Below are 21,099 nucleotides of genomic sequence, written 5' to 3'. Positions count from 1 at the left end.
ATGGCTGCTAAGCAAACTGTACTATAAAACTAAGCTTTCATCTCGTCATAACCTCATTTGAAGATCCTTTTAAAAGATGGAACTTCTTCCAATCGTTCTCTCCCAGGATGCGTGAGGTAACCACCGATTCCAATAGAACACGTAATGGCCCGGCCCCAAAGACACCGCAACAGACTGCACCATCATGATCCGTTCTCAGGTTCTAGCGAGGTGCATTCAACCCAGGCTGCGAAGTTTTTCTTGCTCAGATGGAGTCAAGGCGGCGAAGTGCTCCTGGAATGAGGGTTTGGTCGATGCCTCCTGGAAAAACTGCAGGAGGAACGCCTGGGTCTCGTCATCCCGCTTTCGAACGCCAAAGGTACTCTCCGTGCCACCTTCTCCATACGACATGAGCTCCTGTTTCGTCACACCCATACTAAGATCCAACGTGTTGCTGGGGATGTCTTCCCACTCGTCATCATCGCTCCCTTCTTCCTCCAAGGCTGCCGCGGTAGCCGCATCAATCTCCTTGTTTCCAGAAGCCGACGCCAGCTCCTCCACGAGCACTTTGATGATTTTCAATGGCGCCGGGACCATCGTGTACTGGTCCGGATTCTTGCGCGCCTGAGATCGGGTCTTGATCCGGCCCGTGTCCTGGATGATGAGATCTCCCTTGACTTGCACCTGCGCCAAGCGGGGGTCGTCCAGGTTATACAGCTTAGACAGAGCAATGATATTCTGTTTGATCTCGTCATAACCGGCAAAGTTGACGGAATTCTCCAACCACTTGCTGAGCACCACATTCAGGCCACTCTGACCATCCAGATCGACTTGCGCCAAGAAATCAACCACCTCTCGGGGGCTGACAAGCGTTAGGCGTGCAAAGACAAGGATTAGACTCTGAATGAACTGGGCCTGCTGCGCTGTGGCGAGACGCTGGGCAACTGCGCGAAGGAGCTGCGGAAGATACGGTCCCAGCTTTTCGGATCCGGCTTTCTCGACCAGCTCCGCAGCCAACTGACCGACTTCGGAAGCGGCACTGTCATCAACGGACGGTCCCAGAAGACGATCGATAATCACTAGGACAGTCTCAATAGCATCCTTGCCAGTCTGCGGCTCTCTCCATGCGAGGACTTGGTTGAAGTCGTGCGCTAGGATGTGCCTGACTGCCAGAGTGGCAGGACGGATCAGCTCCGGATCGGCAGATTCCAGAAGCAGTCTGTTCAATTTGGGCATCACAGTCGCGACAAATCCATTGGGGAGTGGCTCCAAGCCATGCTCCACCAGAGCACGAAGGAGATCCGCCGCCAAGACGGCGAGAGCGCTCTCTTGAGTCAAGTTTCCAACATCAATGGCTCCAGTAAGAGACGGAAGGACCTTCTCACACAGCCGGATGTAGGACTCAGACCCCTGCTGAGCGATATACTGCACAATGTCTTCGAACGACTCGGTGACGATCATCCCGAGGTGGAAGTTGCCGGCGCCGTTACTCGCCACATTGAAGAGCACGTCGAGGGCGATTGAAGACAGGACGATATTCGGCTCCACCATGATGGTATCGCGCAGTGTCTCGGCAAGAGTCACCTTGAGGTCCTCATTTTCGGTTGTCTCCCTCAGATCGTGTGAAGAGACAAATTCAGATATGGCGGTGATGATGGGAACTTGCATGGGTTGCGTAGTCGTCGATGGTAGAGAAGGTAAGAGATCTTGCAACACTCGAATGCATGCAACCTGGACGACTTCGGATGAATCCCCCGTGACTGCTTTCAAGGTCGCTTCAAGATAGCTCGCCGCAGTCTGTCGGAAACCTTCACCAGCCGTCTGGGCAAGAACACCTGCCACCAAGTAACCCCGAGCTCGCAGGAAATCCTGCTCCTGCTGCAGACAGAACCGGATGCAGTCAGTGAAGCCATTGGCTACCTTCACAGGAATTTGCTGCTCGACTTCACTGAAATCACGAAGCAGCTGATTCAGAATGAAAAGAGCAGCCTCGCGCAATTTCCATCTGCACAGAAAAGTTAGCAGCTAGAGGGCAACTCTCAAAGAAGCAAGGAAGGGTTCCATACGTAGTCGATGAATCAGCGAATAAGTTGTTGGTGTAGGCAAGCAGTCCCTCAACTGCCGTTACCTTCAACCATTCGCCCAGCTTGATGACAAGATCACCACCACATGTTCGTGGGGTATAGTTAGCCGTGACAGAAGTTTCTTCAGAGAGGAACAAGTTGACATCAACTTCCCACAGGCCTTCTTCCTCTGTCGTGATCTGAGCGTAGGCTACGACCAGCTTCATGACTTCTGGTAACCAGCTGGACGTTGTGGCGGCCTGGCCGGCATTCTGCAGCTGGGTCTGAAGCTCAGCCTTCACCGGCGGTGCTTTGAGAAGAGCCTGCATCAGGTCAAGCTCCTCAAGCACGAGGAAATCGAGTGTATAGGGCAAGCCGTCTGCGTCTTCGAGGCGCCCCTGCCTCTCGTCATCAATGTAGAGACTCTGATAGGCACTCTGGATATTGGACAGCTCCGTCCAGAGCGTAGTGAACAGAGCGGGGCTTTGTGCCGTCAGTAGGGTTGGAAACACCATGCGAATCTTCATGACAGTCTAGAGAGACGACACGTTAGAAGATAATCAGATGCAACATGTTGTAGGGACCGCTGCGACGGCTCTCATACCTTGACCGCTTGCAGCTTCAACGCAATGACGCCTCTCCATTGAGCAGCAACCTCGCTGTCCTGAGCCTCTTCCTCTTCGGTGGGTCGCTGCGGCAGAGGTGCCTTCATCACAGAGAGGAAAAACGGGGACCATCCACTCAGGGCCTCGTCCATGAACTGCTTGACTGCAGCCTTGTGTTGCTCCAGCACCATCTCCAGGGTGTCGAAGCATGTCCGGAACACGGAAACGGCCAGTGCCCGCAGGATCGTCTTCCGCGACTCGTTGGTGGCGACCGCGAACAGCGTGGACACGAGCTCGCGGGCGACATTAAAGAACTGCTCTTCGCTGAAACCGGTGTCCACCAGGTCCAGCAAGACCTTTAACGCTCCGTGCAGCGCGCTGTCACTGCTGTTGGGGTTATTGATGATCTGGAGGAGGGCAGGCAGCAGCTCCGGCCATTGTTCTGGGAAATCGGCCGCCGCGATCTTGCTGACGGCATAACTGGCGGACGATTTGACCTTGCGTTCTGCCGTCTCCGATGTTGTCGCCAGATCGAGCAGGATGCGCCGCAAGGTGGCCTTGTTCGCATCGTTGATCAAGACCTGGCCCTTAAACTCGTCGAGATGCGGCGACCAGGCGGCTTGGATGAAATTTCGGAGCACGGAGAGGGCGGACTGGCGAAGATTGGCCGGAACGGACTCGTGCGAAGCGATATTCGCGAGGGACAGGGGGAAGGCTTCGTTCGAGTAGAGATGCAGCAGTCGCAGCTCCGCGGCCTTTCTGGTATCGGCGGCGGGCGACTGCGTATCCGCGAGCAGCTGGAGGAGCTCCTGCTCCATGATGCCGGAGGATGCGAGTGTGAAGAACCAGTGAGAGCAATCTTCTGGGGGAGGAGATCTGGTGTGTCTTTCGGGCCGATCTGGGGGCGCGTGTTGTCGCGCGCGTGTTTTGACAGCGACGCAGAGGCTCTAAATGGCGGATGGGCAGGCGTGGTGGAGGTTTTCCCAGGAGGGCAGGTCCGCCGGGAAGCGACGGTACGCGTGGTGACCGTACCGCCGCTGCTGTGCCTGCCAGCACCGCCGGCGATTGGGTACGCAGCGCTGCACACAGTACGGTACAGTACTTGGGGAGGGGTAAATTCATCAGATATCCCAGATGCCTCGAATGATACTGCATTATTACAGATTATTAGGACTGTCGCGAGCCAGTCGAGTTCATGGCACCCTTGGAACCCGCCAGTCCAGGACAGTAAACAGTAAGTAGGCAGCTTAGGCTACGGAATACCGCTGAGGACTTGGTCACCAGATGGCATACAGAGTAACAGAGCCGAGTACTCCGTGTAGACACCCGTATCTGCACTCACTGAAGAGAACCGCTCCACATACCGCCTCTCTGTGACACAGCAGGCGCCTATAAGGCTATGACGCTGACGCAGCGGGGCGAGGGTGTACGCCAGTAGCGGTACAGAGGCCGTCGTGACGGTGGAAGAGGCCTGGCTAGCGCTCGGCAGCAGAGGGCGTTCCAGTGGGGTTTTGCCCCAATTGGTGCCCTTGGCAAGGACACAGAGCGACAGAGACGCTGGAGAGTTCGACTGTCGAGAAGGTTGCTCGGGACGCCCAGCGACGACACCAGGCACCCGCCACATAGGTAACCCTGGCCGTGGCTGCATGTCTCACCAGACCAGGCGAGCAACGAGCAGAGAGCGGTACGGAGGGCCTTAAAAGCAGAGGCCTCCTCCAGCGCAGCATCCGTTGTCGCAGGCGCGTTGGTTCGCTTCGGATCTCCCCTCCCTCGATGATCGACGGGTTCACTAAGCAGCATCCCACCATGGGGTGGAGCTGCTCTGCTGTTTTTTCCTGCACGGCATCCAAACCCATGACGCAAACACGTGACGGCCAGCCTGCCAGACGAACTCGGCTTCACCGTTGGCTCAGTTGCGCTGCTCGTCCGGCCTCTGTCTGTCAGTCCCCTCCACGACCTCCATCGTGATCCTCGATCCCAACGCTCCCGGCCGCCTGCCTGCCCCCTGCCCATCTTCTCCTCCCCGGTCGGCGTGCATCTTCCTCTTCTGGCTTGCTGTCTGCCTCGCCTGGCCGGCCTGCCTTCCCGTGCTGCTGACCTCTGGGCCGTGCCTGTCCACGCACGGAACCCCCCCAAACCTCCCGCGACGCTTGCCTGCCCTTCCAGACGCTGAGGGTTGTCGACGAGGGCAGAGAGATGATTAGCTACAGAGCGGAACAACTGGCTGATTTTCCGAGACTCCTTTCCGACCATCTCGACTGTTGAAGCGACCGTGCCCTGTCCTCGACCCGCAATGGCAACGGCCAGTGAAAGCACCACTGTCAACACCATGACGACGTCTGCCACCTCTCTCAGCGCCCCCAAGAACTTCCCCAACACCCAGGCCGCCCTGGCCGCCTCGTTCACCAACTTCCTCAGCGTGTCCATCCATCAGATCCTCTTCCTCCGCTCCGTCTACCCGCGATCCACCTTCCTCCCCGTCCGGGCATACAACTATCCCGTCCGACAGTCCCGCCATCCCAAGGTCTGCGATTATATCAACGATGTGGCCCTCGCGGTCGAAACGGAGATCCTGAAAGGGACCATCACCGCGGTCACCGTTATCATTTCGTCCATCCGCACAAACCAGCCCATGGAGCGGTATGCCTTCGATCTGTCCGGCTTTCCCCATGTGCCAGCCGGGGAAATCTACACCACGTTTGAGGAACGGAAAGAGGAGGCGTCCCGGCCACAGTCTACAACGCAGACTGTCGATCTCGAGGCCCAGTTCCGCGCCTGTTTGGCCCGTCTGGCCTCCGCCTGTGCCCGTTTGACACCGTTGCCTCGCGATGACGAGTTCGGATTCACTGTCTGCATTGAGGTGCGAGAAGATGCTCTTCCACCTGCGGGCACAACGAAAGAAGAGCAAGCATGGATCGTAGCCGAGCCTGGCCAGGTCCATCTGAGGTCGTGTACGGCCCCATTTTCAGTCTCCAAGCTGGGCAATGACAAGCATCAACAGCAGCAACAACAAGCCTCCAAGGTCACCAATGGACGAGCCAAGACCGTGCCTGTCAGACGCGTTGAGGCCGGAGAACTCCGCCTGGAGCTATGGGTCGAGGAGGCTAAACAGAAATTCGATGGGCCTCTGATCACCTAAGTACCAGTCACACACCGAATTCGATTTTTTTTCCTTCCTTGTAAACATTTTTTTCCCCCAATGGGCAGTTAACTATCGGATGAGACAGGTGGGGGTTTTCAGTCACACTGGCGCGGATCAAGTGGGAAAGGGATGAATGATATTGAGATATGAACTGGAACCATCATAGACTGGAAGGGCGCTTATTACGTTTTTTCATTCCCTCTGGCCCCCTTTTTTCTTATTTTATATTTTTCTTTTATCTCTCTGCATATCCCCAATACCACCTTGTTTTTTGTTTACTCATCATTCCGAACTTTTATAGCTTCTTTCAACGGCGTGACTTCCATCTTCATTTATCATTCACCACCACTTGTCCAAATTGTTGGCATCATTAAACCGGGATTCGACTGTGTTCCATCATGCATTGTCCAAAAAAAATGCAAACTGGCAGATTCAAGCAAGCAACAGAATACCCCCATCCTTTTTGTTCCCCCTCCAAAGCCTCCGAGATCATATGAATATTAGAAGGATTTTCTTGTGGGGAAGGTGATTTGAAAGAGGATTGGTTAGAGATTGTTTCGCAGTGATCGAGCGAGAAGAATCGTAACGATTAAACATTTTATTCCTATGGTTGATGTGTGCTCTGTTGCTGGGATCTTGATACTAATGAACCCTTTGCTTGCGACAAACGACATTGTTCTCAATTCTCACCTTTTTCTCCTCCTCTTTCGTCTTTTCATCTATTTCTTTTGCCTTTTCTTGTTTTTACTATCGCCTCTCCATTTCACCGTGGCCGGGCGACTTAATTTTTCTTTTATCTTCTTCTTCAGCATTTTCAATTTCATTTCCTTTATTTTATTCTAACTCAATCTTGCTGTTTTGTTTGTTCCAATTCCAATTCCAGTTCCAGTTCCTCTCTGCTAGCTCTTATCATTCTCTGTTTTGGTGTTGAGTTTGTTGGCCGTCGATTCTAGACGTCCCATGGACCTGTCAGCCGGGCTTTTTTCATTTCGCTTTCAATTTCCACAAGGCACGCTGCCAGTCAACTATCAACAACGGCAATCGGCAATCAACAATCCGCTACTAGGAGCAGCGACAACATCTCATCATCACCATGGCTCTCAAGATTCCCATCATCCGCGGAAAACAGTGAACTCGGCACGAGAGAAAGATAGAGACAGAGACTCTTTGTTATTTTTTAAATGTTCCATGTCAATATCATATCATTCACATCATATCATTATCATTATATATCACAACAACAAACCTTCAAGCGTCTTCCTTCCGAAAGGCTGGACTGGGCTTGGAAAGAGAAGAGAAAATACCAGTTGGTCTGTCTATGCTAGGGACCAGGTACCTACTACTATTTCATATAACTATGTAGTTATTTTTTATCTCGTTTAGCACCTTTGCAGGTGGGATTCCCCTTTTCTACCTGGGTACAGTCCAGTTCACTCCAGTCCAATACGGTACTTATATATTCCTCACTATGTCGTCAATGTCCTTACAATACTATAGCTGTGAAAAAAAGAGGTTAAGTTTATTTATGGCCAGGTATGATAAAAAGGTGAGTAAGAGAGAGCAAGAGCAAGAGCAAAACAAGGCCAGGTTGGTAGATAGCCGCTTGCGTAGTAAATTTAACCAGCTTTAAAGAAAAACAACGGAAAAAAAGGTCTGTCGCTGTCGTCGTCAGATTAGCATATATATAGTATAAATAGTATGGTCACTACTATGTATAGGCGGATAGTCGACCCTTCACGAGGTAGATTAGATCTTTTTTTTTGGTCTTAGCGCCTTGTTCTATCATGTTCTGATTCTGATTTAAAATGTCAGATATCAGGGAAAAAAAATGCGAAGCAATTCCAAGGCCCTTTGTTCTGATAATGACTAACGATAGAGAAAAGAGACACTATAAAATCTAGGGTTTTTCCTCCCTCTCTCTCTTTTTTTTTTATTTTCCAGAGAGGACACTTCGATTTCTTCATTAAATAGAATAGAATTACTGAACAAGTTGGGGAATTATTAACTAAAATAGTTTACATCTCAAATAGGTGAAAAGGGAACAAAGTCAATGAAAGTAGAGAATCCCGTCCGTTGTATGCCAATGGGAAGGTGGAAATAGAGAACATGATGAAAAAGGTGAGCAGTCTCATTTTTAATCAAACAACTGTATTGGATTAAATATGGAATATGCAGGAAGAAAGAGGTTAAAAAAAGATAAGCAAGAAAAGAGAAAAAAAATCCAATCTTCCATTAAAAAAGGGGTTATTAAATCGAGAATGTCGAGAATGGGGAATCCTCACTCAATGCATATCCAGGAAAACGAACATGATGAAAAAAAAAAATAACCCAGACAAATAGTGCGCTCGTGGAAACTGGGTATACATGCGCTCAAAAAGGTGAGGGAAGCTCCCGGCATCACCAGACAATCATGTGCAGATCCATGCCAACGAAGTGGATCGAGGATTGTTTGCAAGAATTGCAGGTTCATGACGAGATACAGAGAAAAGATCAGGGATAAAGAATCGCTGCTTTGAGAGGATGCGTATTTCAGACCGTCCACCGATCCTGAGTTTTCATGTGTACCAGACCATACGAGTGTAGGGCAAGCTAATGCTGATAGCGACTATTCTGCCTCCTAGAAGGACCATTCGTACCAGCAGGTGCAGGAATCTTCCAGGTAACTCCAGCACGGGGAAGTTGGTTAGGTAGAGGCCCAGGCTGACCGGGGACAAAAGCATGGCCAGGAGGAAGATCATGACCGAACCCACCATACCTGTTAGGATAGTAAGGACGAGGCCCAGGAAGAAATCCTGGACCCAGCTGGGCAGGGGCAGGAAAAGGATCAGCTCCATTACCCACTATGTGCGGCCCTATCCCAAGAGGGAGCCCAGGGCCGGGAGGGATTTGCGGGAAACGCACTGGATACGCCGGTAGAGGGTAAGCAGGCGGACGTTGTGGATGAGCGCCATTCATGGCCGCAGGCATGGGAGGACGAGCGGCGGGGCGCATATTCTGCTGGGCGGTCCTGTTGCGCGTTACCTCGTCGTTCTTCGGCTCTGGGACCTTGACACGAAGTGCGTCGCGGTCCAGATGCGAGTTTTCGGCCATGATTTTCTCAATGGCGGCCTGTTCAGCGCGCTTAACTTCCTCCTTCTGACGCCGGACGCCTTGGTCGTTCTCATGGAGGGGACATCCACTTCTGGTGAAGTGATTGTAGCCCTCCCGGGTGATGTCTTTCTTGCAGACATCGCATATCAAGCAGTGACATTTGACGCACTGCAATTTGTTACATCCGTTCTCCTTAATGATATTTATCTTGCAGCGAGGACAGGTCCGAATCAAAGCTTCACTCATGGCTTCTTCAACCGCATGGCGTTCTGTGACGCCTTTTTCCTTCTTGGCTTCCTCACAGGATTTCGGAATATGCGTCTCGTCCTTGCAAAGCCGGCAACTAACCTTTTCGCAGTCGGGGTTCAGACACCGAAACTCCCGATCAACCTCGACGGGTGGACACACTGCCTTGTAATTGCAAAAAGCGCACTCCTCGAGCCCCTCCAGGCCAGCCTTTGCGATCTCATCCAGCTGCTGGAGGGACTCCAGTTTCTCCATGACCGCCTCGCCGACGGCGAGTTTCAGCAGTTTCCGGTCGAAGCCGGCCTGACAACCACTGACATCGAAACACTTCATTTCGTATTTCATGAGACCAATTTGAGTCTCGGCGCTAGTTTTGACACACGTGTAGCAGAAGAAGTGCATGCGCTCCCCTTCACATGGAATCATGCGATTTGCCGGCACCTCACTGAAACAGCATTGGCATTCGACAAGAGCTCCAGCCTTTGCATGTTCTTCTTCGTTGTACCTTTCAGCCGCCTCTATTTGTTTCTGAAGTCTCTTTTTATCTACTGTCACCGTCAGCAGGCAGGCAGAACTTGGGTTCAAGTTGTGCTAACATACCTTCTGCTTTGGCAACAACTTTCCTAGCCTTTTCGAGTTCTGGTTCTATCTGTCGCCATTCCCATAATCCTTTGTATTGCCGCGGGCGTCTTAGCGGCTCATACGGTAGACGGTCTCTATTTCCGTCGGAGTTTTCCAGTCGATAAAGAGCCTCATAGGTAGCAAAAAGTGTCTTATGTTCATGGAACAGGGTTCGGATAGCCGGGATTGGCACAAAACGGAATTCCCACGCAAGTGCCTTGACCCTGTTTGAGAGTTAGCAGGCAATGTTCTTAGGAAGAATTCGAGGACGCTGTTGAGACTAACGCTAGCATAGAATACCCTTCGACATTTCGAGACTTCGTGATCTCCTCGGAGTCTGACTCAGAGTCTGCGGGTTCCCTCTTCCTTTTCCGATTCTTCTGTTTCGGATAAGTACCATCGGCCAGGATCTGATCGACTGCCGGCTCAATGATGTGGGTCACGTCCTGTCCTGGACCAAGATTCACGTTGTGCTTTTCGTACAGATTCTTGACATACTCGTGAGAGATGTCGGGGAAAACCTCCAATATCTTTCCCAAAAAGATACTTTCTCCCTGAGCTTTTACTGATACAGCCTCAGTCCTGATGGGAGGAGCATCACCAGCAGAGGAGACCGCCCATGAAGGCCTTCCTGCCTTATTCTCAATTCCATCACTCCGTTCTGGAACGTCGGTGGCTTTGTTCTTCCTCGTCAGACCAGAATTTGGACCAGCATTCCCAAAAAGATCATACGTTCCATTCCCCAATTCGTTGTTGTACAAGTCGAAATCACCGCCCTGAGAGGCAATTCCATGCTCAGGAGCGGACATATTGAAGTCCATATTTTCTTCAAGAACGTTCGAAAGGTGACCGAGGAGCTTATAGATACCGAAATCAGCGTCTGACTGTAGAAAGTTGAGGCTAGAGACATAACATGAAGTGAAGCATTCGAGAAGCGACGAGAGAGGTTTGGGAATTCAGGATCGAGAGGGTTGAATTAATCGTGCATAGTAATGTCAATGAATCAAACTATGAAAGAGCTAGAAGTTGAGGGATCAGTATGTGATGTACGAGAGTGTTTCTTTGAATCTCATGGGTTTGGACTGAGAGTATTTATATGCGATTAAAAAAAAAGAAGGGGCTGGTAGCAGAATTTATAGTTATTATGATAGAAAAGACGAGGTTGGGCCTCGCAGGCTCCACTGAGGAAAGAAAGAGAAGGCTTAGAAAAGTAATAGAATATAGCCCAGTAGCGTGAACGATCATCCAATCGCGTCCAAGTATCCGCTACCGACCTTCAGAATGAGCGGCCGTTACCTACCATATCATTATTATGTTGAAGCTGCTGCTGCTGCGTTATCAAAGCTGGTGCAGGAACAGATACAGGCAGGCTTTGCCGATTATTTGCGTTTAGCCTCGTTGATCCTGTCAAGAGAGGCTCCACAACAAGATGTCCAGAATTCTTCCCCATAACAGTAGTTCTCGTTGGTCGTGCGAAGATTCAGGCAAAGTCAAAGTTGGCGCGGCATCTAATAGTAGCATCCCAAAGGAGATCAACAAGGTGAAGACGACTCAGCTGACGTGCAGCGTTGGTAACTGAATCAGTTAAAGCCATAAAGGTTATACGCACTACCAGAATACTTTATCAGATCTGCCCTCGCAGCGCAGTACATGCAAGCTTGCCAGCAGCTAAGCGGAGGATGCGATATAGACGCGGTATATGTGTGTGAGTTAGCGTTAACTGAATTTGACAGCAGCGATCACTGGGCATTCGCAGAGCCAGCCATTCCTATCCCAATTGCTTGACTCATCCCTGTTGCTGCCTGGAGATGGTGGCCGGCTCTGTGTCACGAAACCATCATTCGCGGGGTTGATTGCTTTCATGATGTCGGGATTAGGATAAATTGAGGTCCAGCAGATGTTCTTGTCACGTGATTATTGGTCTCGACAGTTACCAAACCTAGGTTGGTATAGTCGGTTCCCTCGTGTAACCAACAACAGCATCGAGGTACGTACGGAATAATGCACTGTACTATCTACAGTTCACGAGAAGGGGTTCTGACAAACGAAACTGCCGAGGGCCAATTATCTGTTTCTCTTTCCTTTCTTAGCGACAAGAATAATCTGGAATACGTTAGCACCGGGCTGAACTATGCCGGCGAGATCTATCAGACTCATGGCGGTAACGCGCTAATGTACCCCGTATCCGTCAGAGTTCGGAGTGCTCCGTACGGAGTACTCCGTACTAAGAATTACCTATCTGGTTCTGTAGCCTACCCTGTAAGTTCTAAATTTCTTTTTATCGGCCGGCTATTTCTGCTAGCTCTTCACACTGCTGCTAACTCACTGGATACGACTATATTAATTTTTATTTGGGACCACTCCATCCTGGAAGAGAGGTGTCATGTCCCTGGACCAGCAACTGCATACAAATACGTCATCGTCACATGGACGGCCCCGCCCTCGGCCGCCCGCCCGCACCCCGGTGGATCTCCGACCGCGCTGCAGTTCCAGACCGGGTAGGTGCAACCTTACCTTGCCTTTGTGACTTCACTCCCTTCGCTTGCTGTCGCTTGCCGTCGGAGCTGACGATGCAGAAACCGGGCCGGTGACAGTACCTTGCAACCAGAATAGCAGTAGCAAACCTCGACGGGCAACCGGGAGGGGAATGTGAAACGTCTTGACTCTTATTACTTAATGAATGGATGTGGCTCGATGATGCATGTTGCCCCAAGTGGCGGAGAAGTTAAAGACGAGACGGTCCCTACTTCTAATTGCTCTGTTTCTTCAAGCAATTGTTGTCATTACTGCTGCTGCTGCTGACCTGCTTACTGCTAGCGCGTCCCTTCGCTAACGAGAAGCACGAGCATTGCGTCCTACCAGTTCGATGCGACCTTATTGACCTGCCACTACCGCTATAGACTATATCTTCGTGCTCAGGACGGAATTGGACTTCGTTATATTGACTAGCCACTATGGGTTCCATCAGTGATACACTGCCTCATGGCGACTCTCCAAACCTCGAACTGGTTCCTGCCACCCCCGAGGAGCGCCTCGAGGTTCTCCGGCTGAACAGCGCTGCATGGAAGGGCCCCCTCAGTGTCGAGAAGTATATTGAACGTGAGGACCATCTGAGCAAGCAGAATCTCACGCGGGATGGCGGACTTACAATATGGATCCTGGTTGATCCAAGACAACAGCCGGGCAACAGGACCATCCTCAGCTCCTGCGAAACGCTTCGAAAGCCCGCCTTTTTGGCGTACGACGGAAAGGTCGAAGATATCATATGCCACGGCATAGGAAGCGTCTTTGTGCGGCCAGAATTCAGAGGAAGGGGCTACGCCGGAAGGATGATGCACGAGCTGGGCAAGAAACTTGACACCTGGCAGGCGGAAAAGCTGCCCAGAAAGAGAGGGGTTTTCTCCGTGCTGTTCTCCGACGTCGGCAAGAAGTTCTATTTTAGATACGGGTGGAAACCTTTTCCATCATCGCATATCACTCTTCCGCCAATCACAATGGAAGAATACAAGAAGCCGATCGCATCTGCGGGCGCCGACATCCCTGAAGCAAGGCCGTTGACGGCGGAAGATGTGCGGCAATTCATGTGCAGCGACGCTGTCATTGGAAAGGAACGCGAGCTTCTGCGAGCAGCCTCTGAAAAGTCACCAGGAGCAAAAGTGGGCATTTCCCCTGATTATGACCACATGCTCTGGCACTGGGCCCGTGAAGAGTTCTATGAAGAAAACAATGTCTTCAGCAAGAAATCGCCAGTGGTGAAGGGCGCCGGTGTCGACAGTCGGAACGTGTACTGCGCCTGGACAAAGACACTCGGAGAAACTCCCAAGTCTCATGCTCTGTACATATTGCGGTGGGTATATGACGAACCCACGACAACGTCGCAGGAACAGGCCACAATCGAGGCGATGGCTGCAGTCCTCCGACGCGCCCAGCTTGAAGCACATGAAACAAACATGAGCCGTGTCGAATTTTGGAATCCGACCCCGTTGATGGTGAAAGCAGCTCAAATGCTGAACCCCAGTGCCAGCGTCGTGCACCGAGAAGAAAGTAGCATCACCAGTTTGAAGTGGAACGGTGCTGAACAGGGACTGGGGAATGACGTGGAGTGGTTCTGGAATGAGAAGTACAGCTGGTGCTGAACGCTCATCTCATGAATCGTCTTTTTTTGTTGGAGTAAATTCCGTGAGGACAACCGTCCGTCGTTTTTTTCCTAGGTTTGTGTCGGATATAAGATTACTAGAATGGCATTAATTCCCGGATAATAGAGAATATCCGGTTGGCGTCTCAATGGGCTGGCAGGTATCACCCTCAAGTATAGCGTAGCGATATCTTCATTGTCGTCTTTGGTTCTTAAATCGTTCGTGCCAATTTCGTGAGTTTTTGGCCGTAGCACCTCCCGCAGAAGATTCTTTCTTCATCTTCTGGCGTTCAGACTCATACACGAAGCATATTGAAGTCGGGTCCGGATACTTGTAAGTGCCCTCCTGGACATAAGACAGTCAACAAGGCTGAACACAAATCGAGAGGGGAATGGAATATCGCGAACCGTCAACGCATCCAATGTCGCCTGGTCCCGCCAGGACTCTGGTAACAAATCCTTCCAGCCATTGATGAATTCAGTTCGGCCGATTGCGGAGGCTGCCGTTGGTGCAGAGACCTCTAGGTACGTCTCACCAACCCATCTGATGCTGACGACCTTGTCCAAGTTCGACCCTAAAGATCAACCCTGAATTAGAGTGGGAGACTATTAAGGACTACAATATAAACAAACTTACATTTCAGTTCTGAATCATAAGCCTGGGCGTCATTCGATCCGGACGACTCGGCCAGCCTCCTTACGACGGCTTCGAATAACGGCTGAGGGAAAGGCTCCTCTCCATCCTCATCAAGAACAGCTTTCCACAGGTCCTTGACAAGAAACTGTTTCTCCATATCGATCCCCTGCAAAACGGAGCCTTCGACCATTCTCTTCCAGACGTCGAGCTTCACCCTTGCAGACGGCCGGAAGCCAGTGAGACCGGAATTGTCGCCTGTTGTAGTATCACTATGTACGAATGCGCAGAGCTCCTTCCATGCACTCTCGCACTCAGACACGGACATCGGAACGTCGCGAAGTATTTCCTCCTTCACTCTCTTCCTTTCCGACAACGTTAAAGCAGAGCCCAACCCTCCTCCTTCTCCCATCTGCACATCTCCGTCGACGCTCAACCAATCGTAGAGTTTCAAGCTCCGCTCCAGGAATTGAGTCGCTGAAAATCCTTCCTCGAGGGTATGCAATTCCAACGTGGACCCGCACTTCGCGATTGCGGTTACCGTCTCCGTGAGGTCCAGCTCGGCGTCCCCATTATCCGAAGGAATGCTCCCATTGCTTGGCCGTATCAAGTGTATCGAATTCGATGATTGGACCTGTCGTAATCGGAATGTCTTTGTCGGCGTGCACAGGTTGACATACTCTCGGGCACCACTGGAGTCGGCGGTGGACTGGTACGCTTCTGGCGGCGGGGATTTCAGCAAGAGACTAGAAAGTACAGACCCAGAACAGTTAGCAAAATTTCTTGAGCTCAATTCAATGCACGAAGTATAGAGGATTTCCATACGTGGGAGGATCGTCGGAAGAGAGCAGCTCGAGCAGCTCTGGAGGCAATTCAAGCAGCCTGAACCCTTGCTGCGGAAAAGTGTGCGTGAAGCGGATGCTCCGCGCCGCCTGTGTGGACATTACTTATTTGCCTGGTCTAGCTTTTGTCGACCTTGATGGATTAATGAAAAGAATAACAAAAGGAAAAGATCTGAAAGAGAAGGAAACCAATAGATATGCTGTCTCTCATGCGGGGATTCCTGTCGCAAACACAATTCACATCAATAATTAATTCCGACGAGAGACCGGGACTCGTGGAGCGCAACGCGGTGCGTGCACAGACCACCGCTTATTCTGTAGAAGGGAGCCTTCGTTGAGACTCTAGAAGGATAGCAGCGAAAGTGAAACAACAATGGTAAAAAGTATTGGCTTGTATCAATTCCTGCCGTTCTTGAGATGAGATATAAGGAAGGAGAGAGAGATGACAATGACGAGAGAGATTAAGCTCAACTGCAAGACCTGCATGTGAAAGCCGTTGGTATTCAAATACTCATTTGTGGCTATGCCCTCTTTCTCTTTAAGACAGGAGAGGACATGTTGAGTGGGTTGGTTCAAGGTACTCCAACTACTATCATGGACTACAAATTTTAGACAGTTTATGGATATAAAGGTAGAATAAGGAAATGATATTTCATAAATGACTTGTAGACAAAAAAAAGGAATCATTGTACATACATAGAAATAAAAAAAAGACAACCAGCGTCTGTCAGGAATGAACTTGCCTACACTTAACCCGACGATCAACGCTAAATCGTGAAAATAATCTGTACAGTACCAAAAAAAAGAAGGGTGTAAGTAAAAATGATCACTTCCCCAGTCTCCTGAATACCAACCCATCTGTCTGTCGGTCGTTTCTAGGAGAAGAAAAAAAAAAGAACCTCTGCGCAAAAGAAAAAAAAAGAAAAGAAAAACAGAGCGCAGAGAGTGAGGTGAAGACATTGATTCACAGAAAGTCCCAACCAAGCCTGCTCCATGTCGAAGAAGTAGTCCAAGAAAAAGAAGAAGATAGTACAAGCATACAAAAGATCATCACAGACTCGAAACAAATCACACGGCGATTGCCGCACCCTGACTCCAATAATTGGCACGAAATATGTTTATAGATAGCATCGGAACGAATATATGTGTTATGTTGGTATCCCTATAGTAGTATAGTTCCTGCAAGCAAGAAGTAAGAATCCGAACTAGAGGAGACGACGAGAATGGATGTCCCAGGTTGCTTGCAGGGGGTATAATAAACCCAGGGTATGTGAGAGAAGTGAAAGGGTTAAAAAAAAGAACTTCTGACGAAAAAACTTACAATCAGGTAGGAGAAAAAATGAAACAACTGTATTCATTGACTTCCTTCGCTGATATCCTCTTTCTCTGCCTTCGCTGCGGGTCCCTCCTCGGATCCCTTTCGTTCCTGTCGGGCCTTCTCCTTCTGAACCAGATCCTGGACGGCGGCACCGTCCTGTTCCCATTCAGCTTTAGTGTCCCTGAACTGTTCCTTTATCTTTTGTTGACGTTCAGCCCTCTCCATCTCTTCTTTCTCTCGTTCCTTTCGTTCCCGTTCCATTTCTTCCATGTGACGGATATCCTCGACACTGGGCTCATACAAATGCCAAATGGTGTAATGTGGAAGACCAACAACCGAGAATTTCATACGTTTAGCCATCTGTGCCGGTCGAGTTAGCGTCGCGGCAAAAGGTGAACAAGAATATGCCAGCACGATCCCGTCTTACCTTGCCAAACGCTTCTGTTTCAGCGTGTTTCTCAAAACTGAAGGCAGGGAAGTGAACGCCCGAGCGAAACACTTTGGCCTTTGCCAAGATACTGACACCTCCAACACCGTCAATCTCCATTTCCATATCGGGGTCCCCGTACGGGTCTCGAAGGTAGGCAAGATGCGGCCGCCATGTTGCATATTCTGCGTAGCCTTCGACGATCACTGCATCTTCATCCAGAGTATCTGCGAGGGCGAGAGCGGTTTCAGACTCCTGCCACGAGTTCAAATCATACGGTTGTTCTCCACCCAGCCAATCCGGAAGCGGTCGCCAGACATCTATGGTCGTTAGTTTCAGCAGTCACGGTTGGTTCGCCATCATCCACTTACTTGGAACAATGATGTCCTTGTTATGCCTCATGAGATCTTCTATAATCGTGAATGGCGCAGTCTCAACATCTGCGTCCCTCCAGTAGACCCAGCTGTGCGTGGGGCGCAGCGTGGCACTTAACAACCAATTCCGTGCTTGAGCCATCAGCTTCCGTCGTCCGGCCTGGGCAGCAAAGCCATGCCGACTCTCCACATCCTGTGCCACATTCTGGCCAAAATCTTTCTCGAGAACCGAAATCTCACCAAAATGCATTTGGGGGTTCGGGTCATTCTGAAGCTCGACGAGCATCTCGGAGAGCTTTCCCAGGGTGTTATCTTTCGAATCCGAAACCAAGAATGCAAGATCGATCAGGTGGTGCGGGTAAGTCAGGTTTCGCAGGTGCGAAAAAAACATCGGTAGATGAGGCTCTGCGTCTCGGAGCGGTGTGCACATGAGCACCCGTTCCTCGCGCTCCCAACCCCTCGCCGTCCCCTGGACGTTGGAAAGGTCATAGTAGCGGACCGTCTCCAGCCCAAAATCGTCGCCCGTGGGAGAAATAAGCCCGAGGGATAGTGCAGGAAGAATAGCAGCGCGCCAGGAGGGAATGATCATAAACAGCACGAATAACGATATTCCGCCAACGACACATAGCCGTGTGATCAATTGTTTTCGACGCCGTAGTGCTGATTGTGAACGAGGTTGAAATCTGGTTCGACGCGATGAAAGCGTTAGATTTACCTCGTAATGCCGATTTGAACCATAAAGATATCGGAGCTCCCATATGGAACTTACCTATGCGGCGATATTGAGAAGGTGCCGCTTCCCCCGCGAGGGTAGGCATTGTAGCCGTTGGCGTAGGCGTAGTGCCTGTTCATCTCTCCAGCACCAACAGCATATGTCGGCAAAGGATCTCTCTGGAAATCAAGCAACCTCTTTTTGCCAGGGCCGTCAGAGGCTGCGGCCACAGGCTTTGTCCCCCAACAGCCTTCCCTCTAATGAAACACGTTGCAGAAAAGACGCGCAATTCGCCGGCGCAAGAGGGAAGGAAAAGATGGTATCGGGGCGGCAAAAAAATAAAAGGGAGATAGAAACCCGATCCCCCAATGTTGACCCAGCAAGTATATAAAGAGAAAAGGGAGTGGATTTTGAAGATGAAGTGCCCGGAATGGCCAGGTCGGGGGGCCGGAGGAAGTCGAAGGTTACTGTTGTCCTCAAGCCAGACTAGTCGCCGCCTTTAGGATTAGGCACGCCGCCGGAGATGGTCATTCTGGAATCAGTGGCGTGCGCACCCGCTGGCCAGACTAACCCCAGGAGACCACTGCTTGCGGCATACCAACGCACACACTGCAGCAGAGAACATTCCTACGATCGGCACTATTAGTCGCACTGGCACATTCTGATCTGGCCAGACCCTGCAGACAATAACACACAGGTCGGCATGCCGTTGTTGCTGTTCTATTTCTAGGAGTACATATACCCACCTACCTAGATCGTGGAAGGCTGTCCTATAATAATACGAAGACGCATTCTTAGCAGCTGTCTCCATCTTGTAATAGCTTCCACATCCACTATTATTACATGTACTTGCTACGGTCAAGACTGCACCATGGCAGCCCACTATATCTAATTTCATCGAAACCCAACTGTGGGTCATCACCCTTCTACGTTCATCTTCATGCCACGTTACACAGGAGACGGTGATCCTTCCATTGCTAACCCGACCTGCACCATGATCTTTCTGAGCAAACTATTCATCTTCTCGCCATCTCGGAGCACTTCGATGACGGACGATGCCTCATAGACATCGTCCAGGATATAGTACGGTTCTGAATCTCCAAATCTATTCTTCTGGAAAGCGATCCGTGCAATAGCCTTCGCAGGCACACTCGTCGTATTGATAGCGCTCTTCGAGAATATCCGGACCAGCGGACGGAGACTCTCCCGCGTCTTCTGGGTGACTCGCATTGACTTGGGCATATCTGTTGACAGACGGCTCTCGCCAGCCATGCCTCCCGGATCGAGGGTGCAGATGTTCAGAGAAATATTCGCAGTCTGCAGACGTTTTTTCAGAATTGATGCAACAAAACAAATCTGGCAGGAGAAAAAAAAACTTACCTGATGGAGACTCCGTCGTAGTGCATACATGACGGCACTCATTAAGAGCTTGCTGCTCCCGAAACGAATATTCCCTTCTTTGGCACTCAGAGCTGATCCCGATCGGCTCTTCTCTCCTCTGGCACCATATGTTTCAAAGTAATCCAGTCTGCCATCAGAGATGGTTGAACAGCCAATGTTCAAAACCAGTGATCCAGAAGCACGGAATCCCTCGAGCAGGCTCACCGTCAGCAAGAATGGCGACAGACAGTTGACCTGGTAGACGGGATCGTATCCGTCCTTTGTAAACTCATCGCAGGAGTAAGACAGCGTAGCAGCGGAGTTGATGAGGACCATGATGGGCGGGATGGTCTTGCGCTGAACTCTCTCCACGGTAAATCTGGCAAAGGTAGTCACCGAGTTGAAATCGGCCAGATCCAGCTTTGCGATCTCCAGGGATCTAGGCCCAATCATCCGGATCTTGTCCGCCACCTGCTGGACACTCTCATCCTTGACGTTGCGCGCCGCCAGGAGCAGGTGCACCAGAGGCTGTGTCTTGGCGATCGCGACAGCGATTTCCGATCCCAGAGCACCATTTCCCCCCGTGATGATGACCGTTCCAATGAGTGGGGTAGCCATGGTATGTCACATGCATTACCAGGTCCAGAGCAGTAGTCGTATTACTGGGTATAGCGGTAGATAAAAAAGGAGATTGAATTTAAAAAAAACACAGAATTTTAAACGAGCGACGATACGATGCCCTTAGGTGGAAAAAGATGAACGAAACAATTGCGCAAAAAAAGGGCCCCCTTTGTAGTAAGTAGTCTATTGAAGCATGGCGGCCAACTAAGTATTTTATTCAAGAGGGGCTAAAAAAAGAACACGCAGATTAGAACGAACTGTTCTCGAACCGGCACCAGTGGCTTTGCCAGCAGCGGAAGGGGTTAAAAAAAAGAAAATAAATAAATCTGAGATGTAACTATCGTCGCTATTAAGTTAAGTATTAATATCTTCAGGGGAAAGAAGACAAAAAGAAAAAGCGCTGATCTCAGAGAGACAGAGACCCCGAAAGTAGAGACGTCATAAAGGCTAAATCAGTCTAGTGTGTCCACCTGGTGATCCTCCGACTCCGAAGCTGAAAAGCGATCGACAGGCAAATCGCCCCATCAATCTGATTAATCGCCACGATCCATCCATGCAACCATGCAAACCCACCCATGCCCACCGTCAGCCAGCCAGCCAGCCCACTCGCCTGAAGAACCTTGTACTGTACATATTACATACTCCGTATTATTAGATTAGATACGCATTGGAAGCCTAACTTTGTTACCATCTTTGGTAAGCTAATTACGACGTACCTAGGTACCCACGGAGTACTTGGTTACACCAGAGCTAGAAACAGCTGAAGGGGCGAATTCTATTGCATGAAGGCAAACCAACAAAATATTTGGCTTTGCTAGGAATACTGCCTAGGTACCATTGTTGGAATACGGCGTCGCTCCTCCACAACTATGGTGTTCCTTCGTCAATGGAGAAATCGCCCATTATGAGG

At 50.5% G+C, this 21,099-nt stretch overlaps 6 protein-coding genes across 6 annotated transcripts; 2 read left to right on the top strand and 4 right to left on the bottom strand.

Annotated features, from left to right (window-relative positions):
* Positions 1–216: 216 nt before the first annotated feature.
* T310_0308 (Importin beta-5 subunit) lies at positions 217–3,465 on the bottom strand (the record flags this gene model as incomplete). The annotated part of the gene is made up of 3 exons (XM_013476826.1): positions 217–1,984; positions 2,046–2,575; positions 2,647–3,465. The coding sequence occupies 3 exons, from the start codon at positions 3,463–3,465 to the stop codon at positions 217–219; spliced, it is 3,117 nt and encodes a 1,038-aa protein (XP_013332280.1).
* A 1,511-nt stretch (positions 3,466–4,976) lies between these two features.
* T310_0307 (Mitotic spindle checkpoint protein (Mad2B)) lies at positions 4,977–5,786 on the top strand (the record flags this gene model as incomplete). The annotated part of the gene is made up of 1 exon (XM_013476825.1): positions 4,977–5,786. The coding sequence occupies one exon, from the start codon at positions 4,977–4,979 to the stop codon at positions 5,784–5,786; it is 810 nt and encodes a 269-aa protein (XP_013332279.1).
* Positions 5,787–8,378: 2,592 nt separating this feature from the next.
* Positions 8,379–10,555, bottom strand: T310_0306 (RING finger protein; the record flags this gene model as incomplete). Its single annotated transcript, XM_013476824.1, has 3 exons — positions 8,379–9,673; positions 9,726–9,970; positions 10,032–10,555. 3 exons carry the CDS (start codon positions 10,553–10,555, stop codon positions 8,379–8,381), a joined length of 2,064 nt encoding a protein of 687 aa, XP_013332278.1.
* Positions 10,556–11,175: 620 nt separating this feature from the next.
* Positions 11,176–13,882, top strand: T310_0305 (uncharacterized protein; the record flags this gene model as incomplete). Its single annotated transcript, XM_013476823.1, has 5 exons — positions 11,176–11,317; positions 11,362–11,451; positions 11,727–11,733; positions 11,768–12,244; positions 12,715–13,882. 5 exons carry the CDS (start codon positions 11,176–11,178, stop codon positions 13,880–13,882), a joined length of 1,884 nt encoding a protein of 627 aa, XP_013332277.1.
* Positions 13,883–14,157: 275 nt separating this feature from the next.
* T310_0304 (uncharacterized protein) lies at positions 14,158–15,459 on the bottom strand (the record flags this gene model as incomplete). Its single annotated transcript, XM_013476822.1, has 3 exons — positions 14,158–14,456; positions 14,519–15,261; positions 15,341–15,459. 3 exons carry the CDS (start codon positions 15,457–15,459, stop codon positions 14,158–14,160), a joined length of 1,161 nt encoding a protein of 386 aa, XP_013332276.1.
* Positions 15,460–16,711: 1,252 nt separating this feature from the next.
* T310_0303 (Vanadate resistance protein) lies at positions 16,712–20,186 on the bottom strand (the record flags this gene model as incomplete). Its single annotated transcript, XM_013476821.1, has 8 exons — positions 16,712–17,035; positions 17,103–17,422; positions 17,474–18,159; positions 18,246–18,445; positions 18,787–18,908; positions 18,939–19,021; positions 19,171–19,505; positions 19,569–20,186. The coding sequence occupies 8 exons, from the start codon at positions 20,184–20,186 to the stop codon at positions 16,712–16,714; spliced, it is 2,688 nt and encodes an 895-aa protein (XP_013332275.1).
* Positions 20,187–21,099: the final 913 nt, after the last annotated feature.

This window comes from Rasamsonia emersonii (genome assembly GCF_000968595.1).
Source record: "Rasamsonia emersonii CBS 393.64 chromosome Unknown ctg1118621759674, whole genome shotgun sequence".
NCBI lineage: Eukaryota > Fungi > Ascomycota > Eurotiomycetes > Eurotiales > Trichocomaceae > Rasamsonia > Rasamsonia emersonii.
Note: the sequence above shows the minus strand (reverse complement) of the source record. Positions and strands in the feature narration are given on the sequence as shown.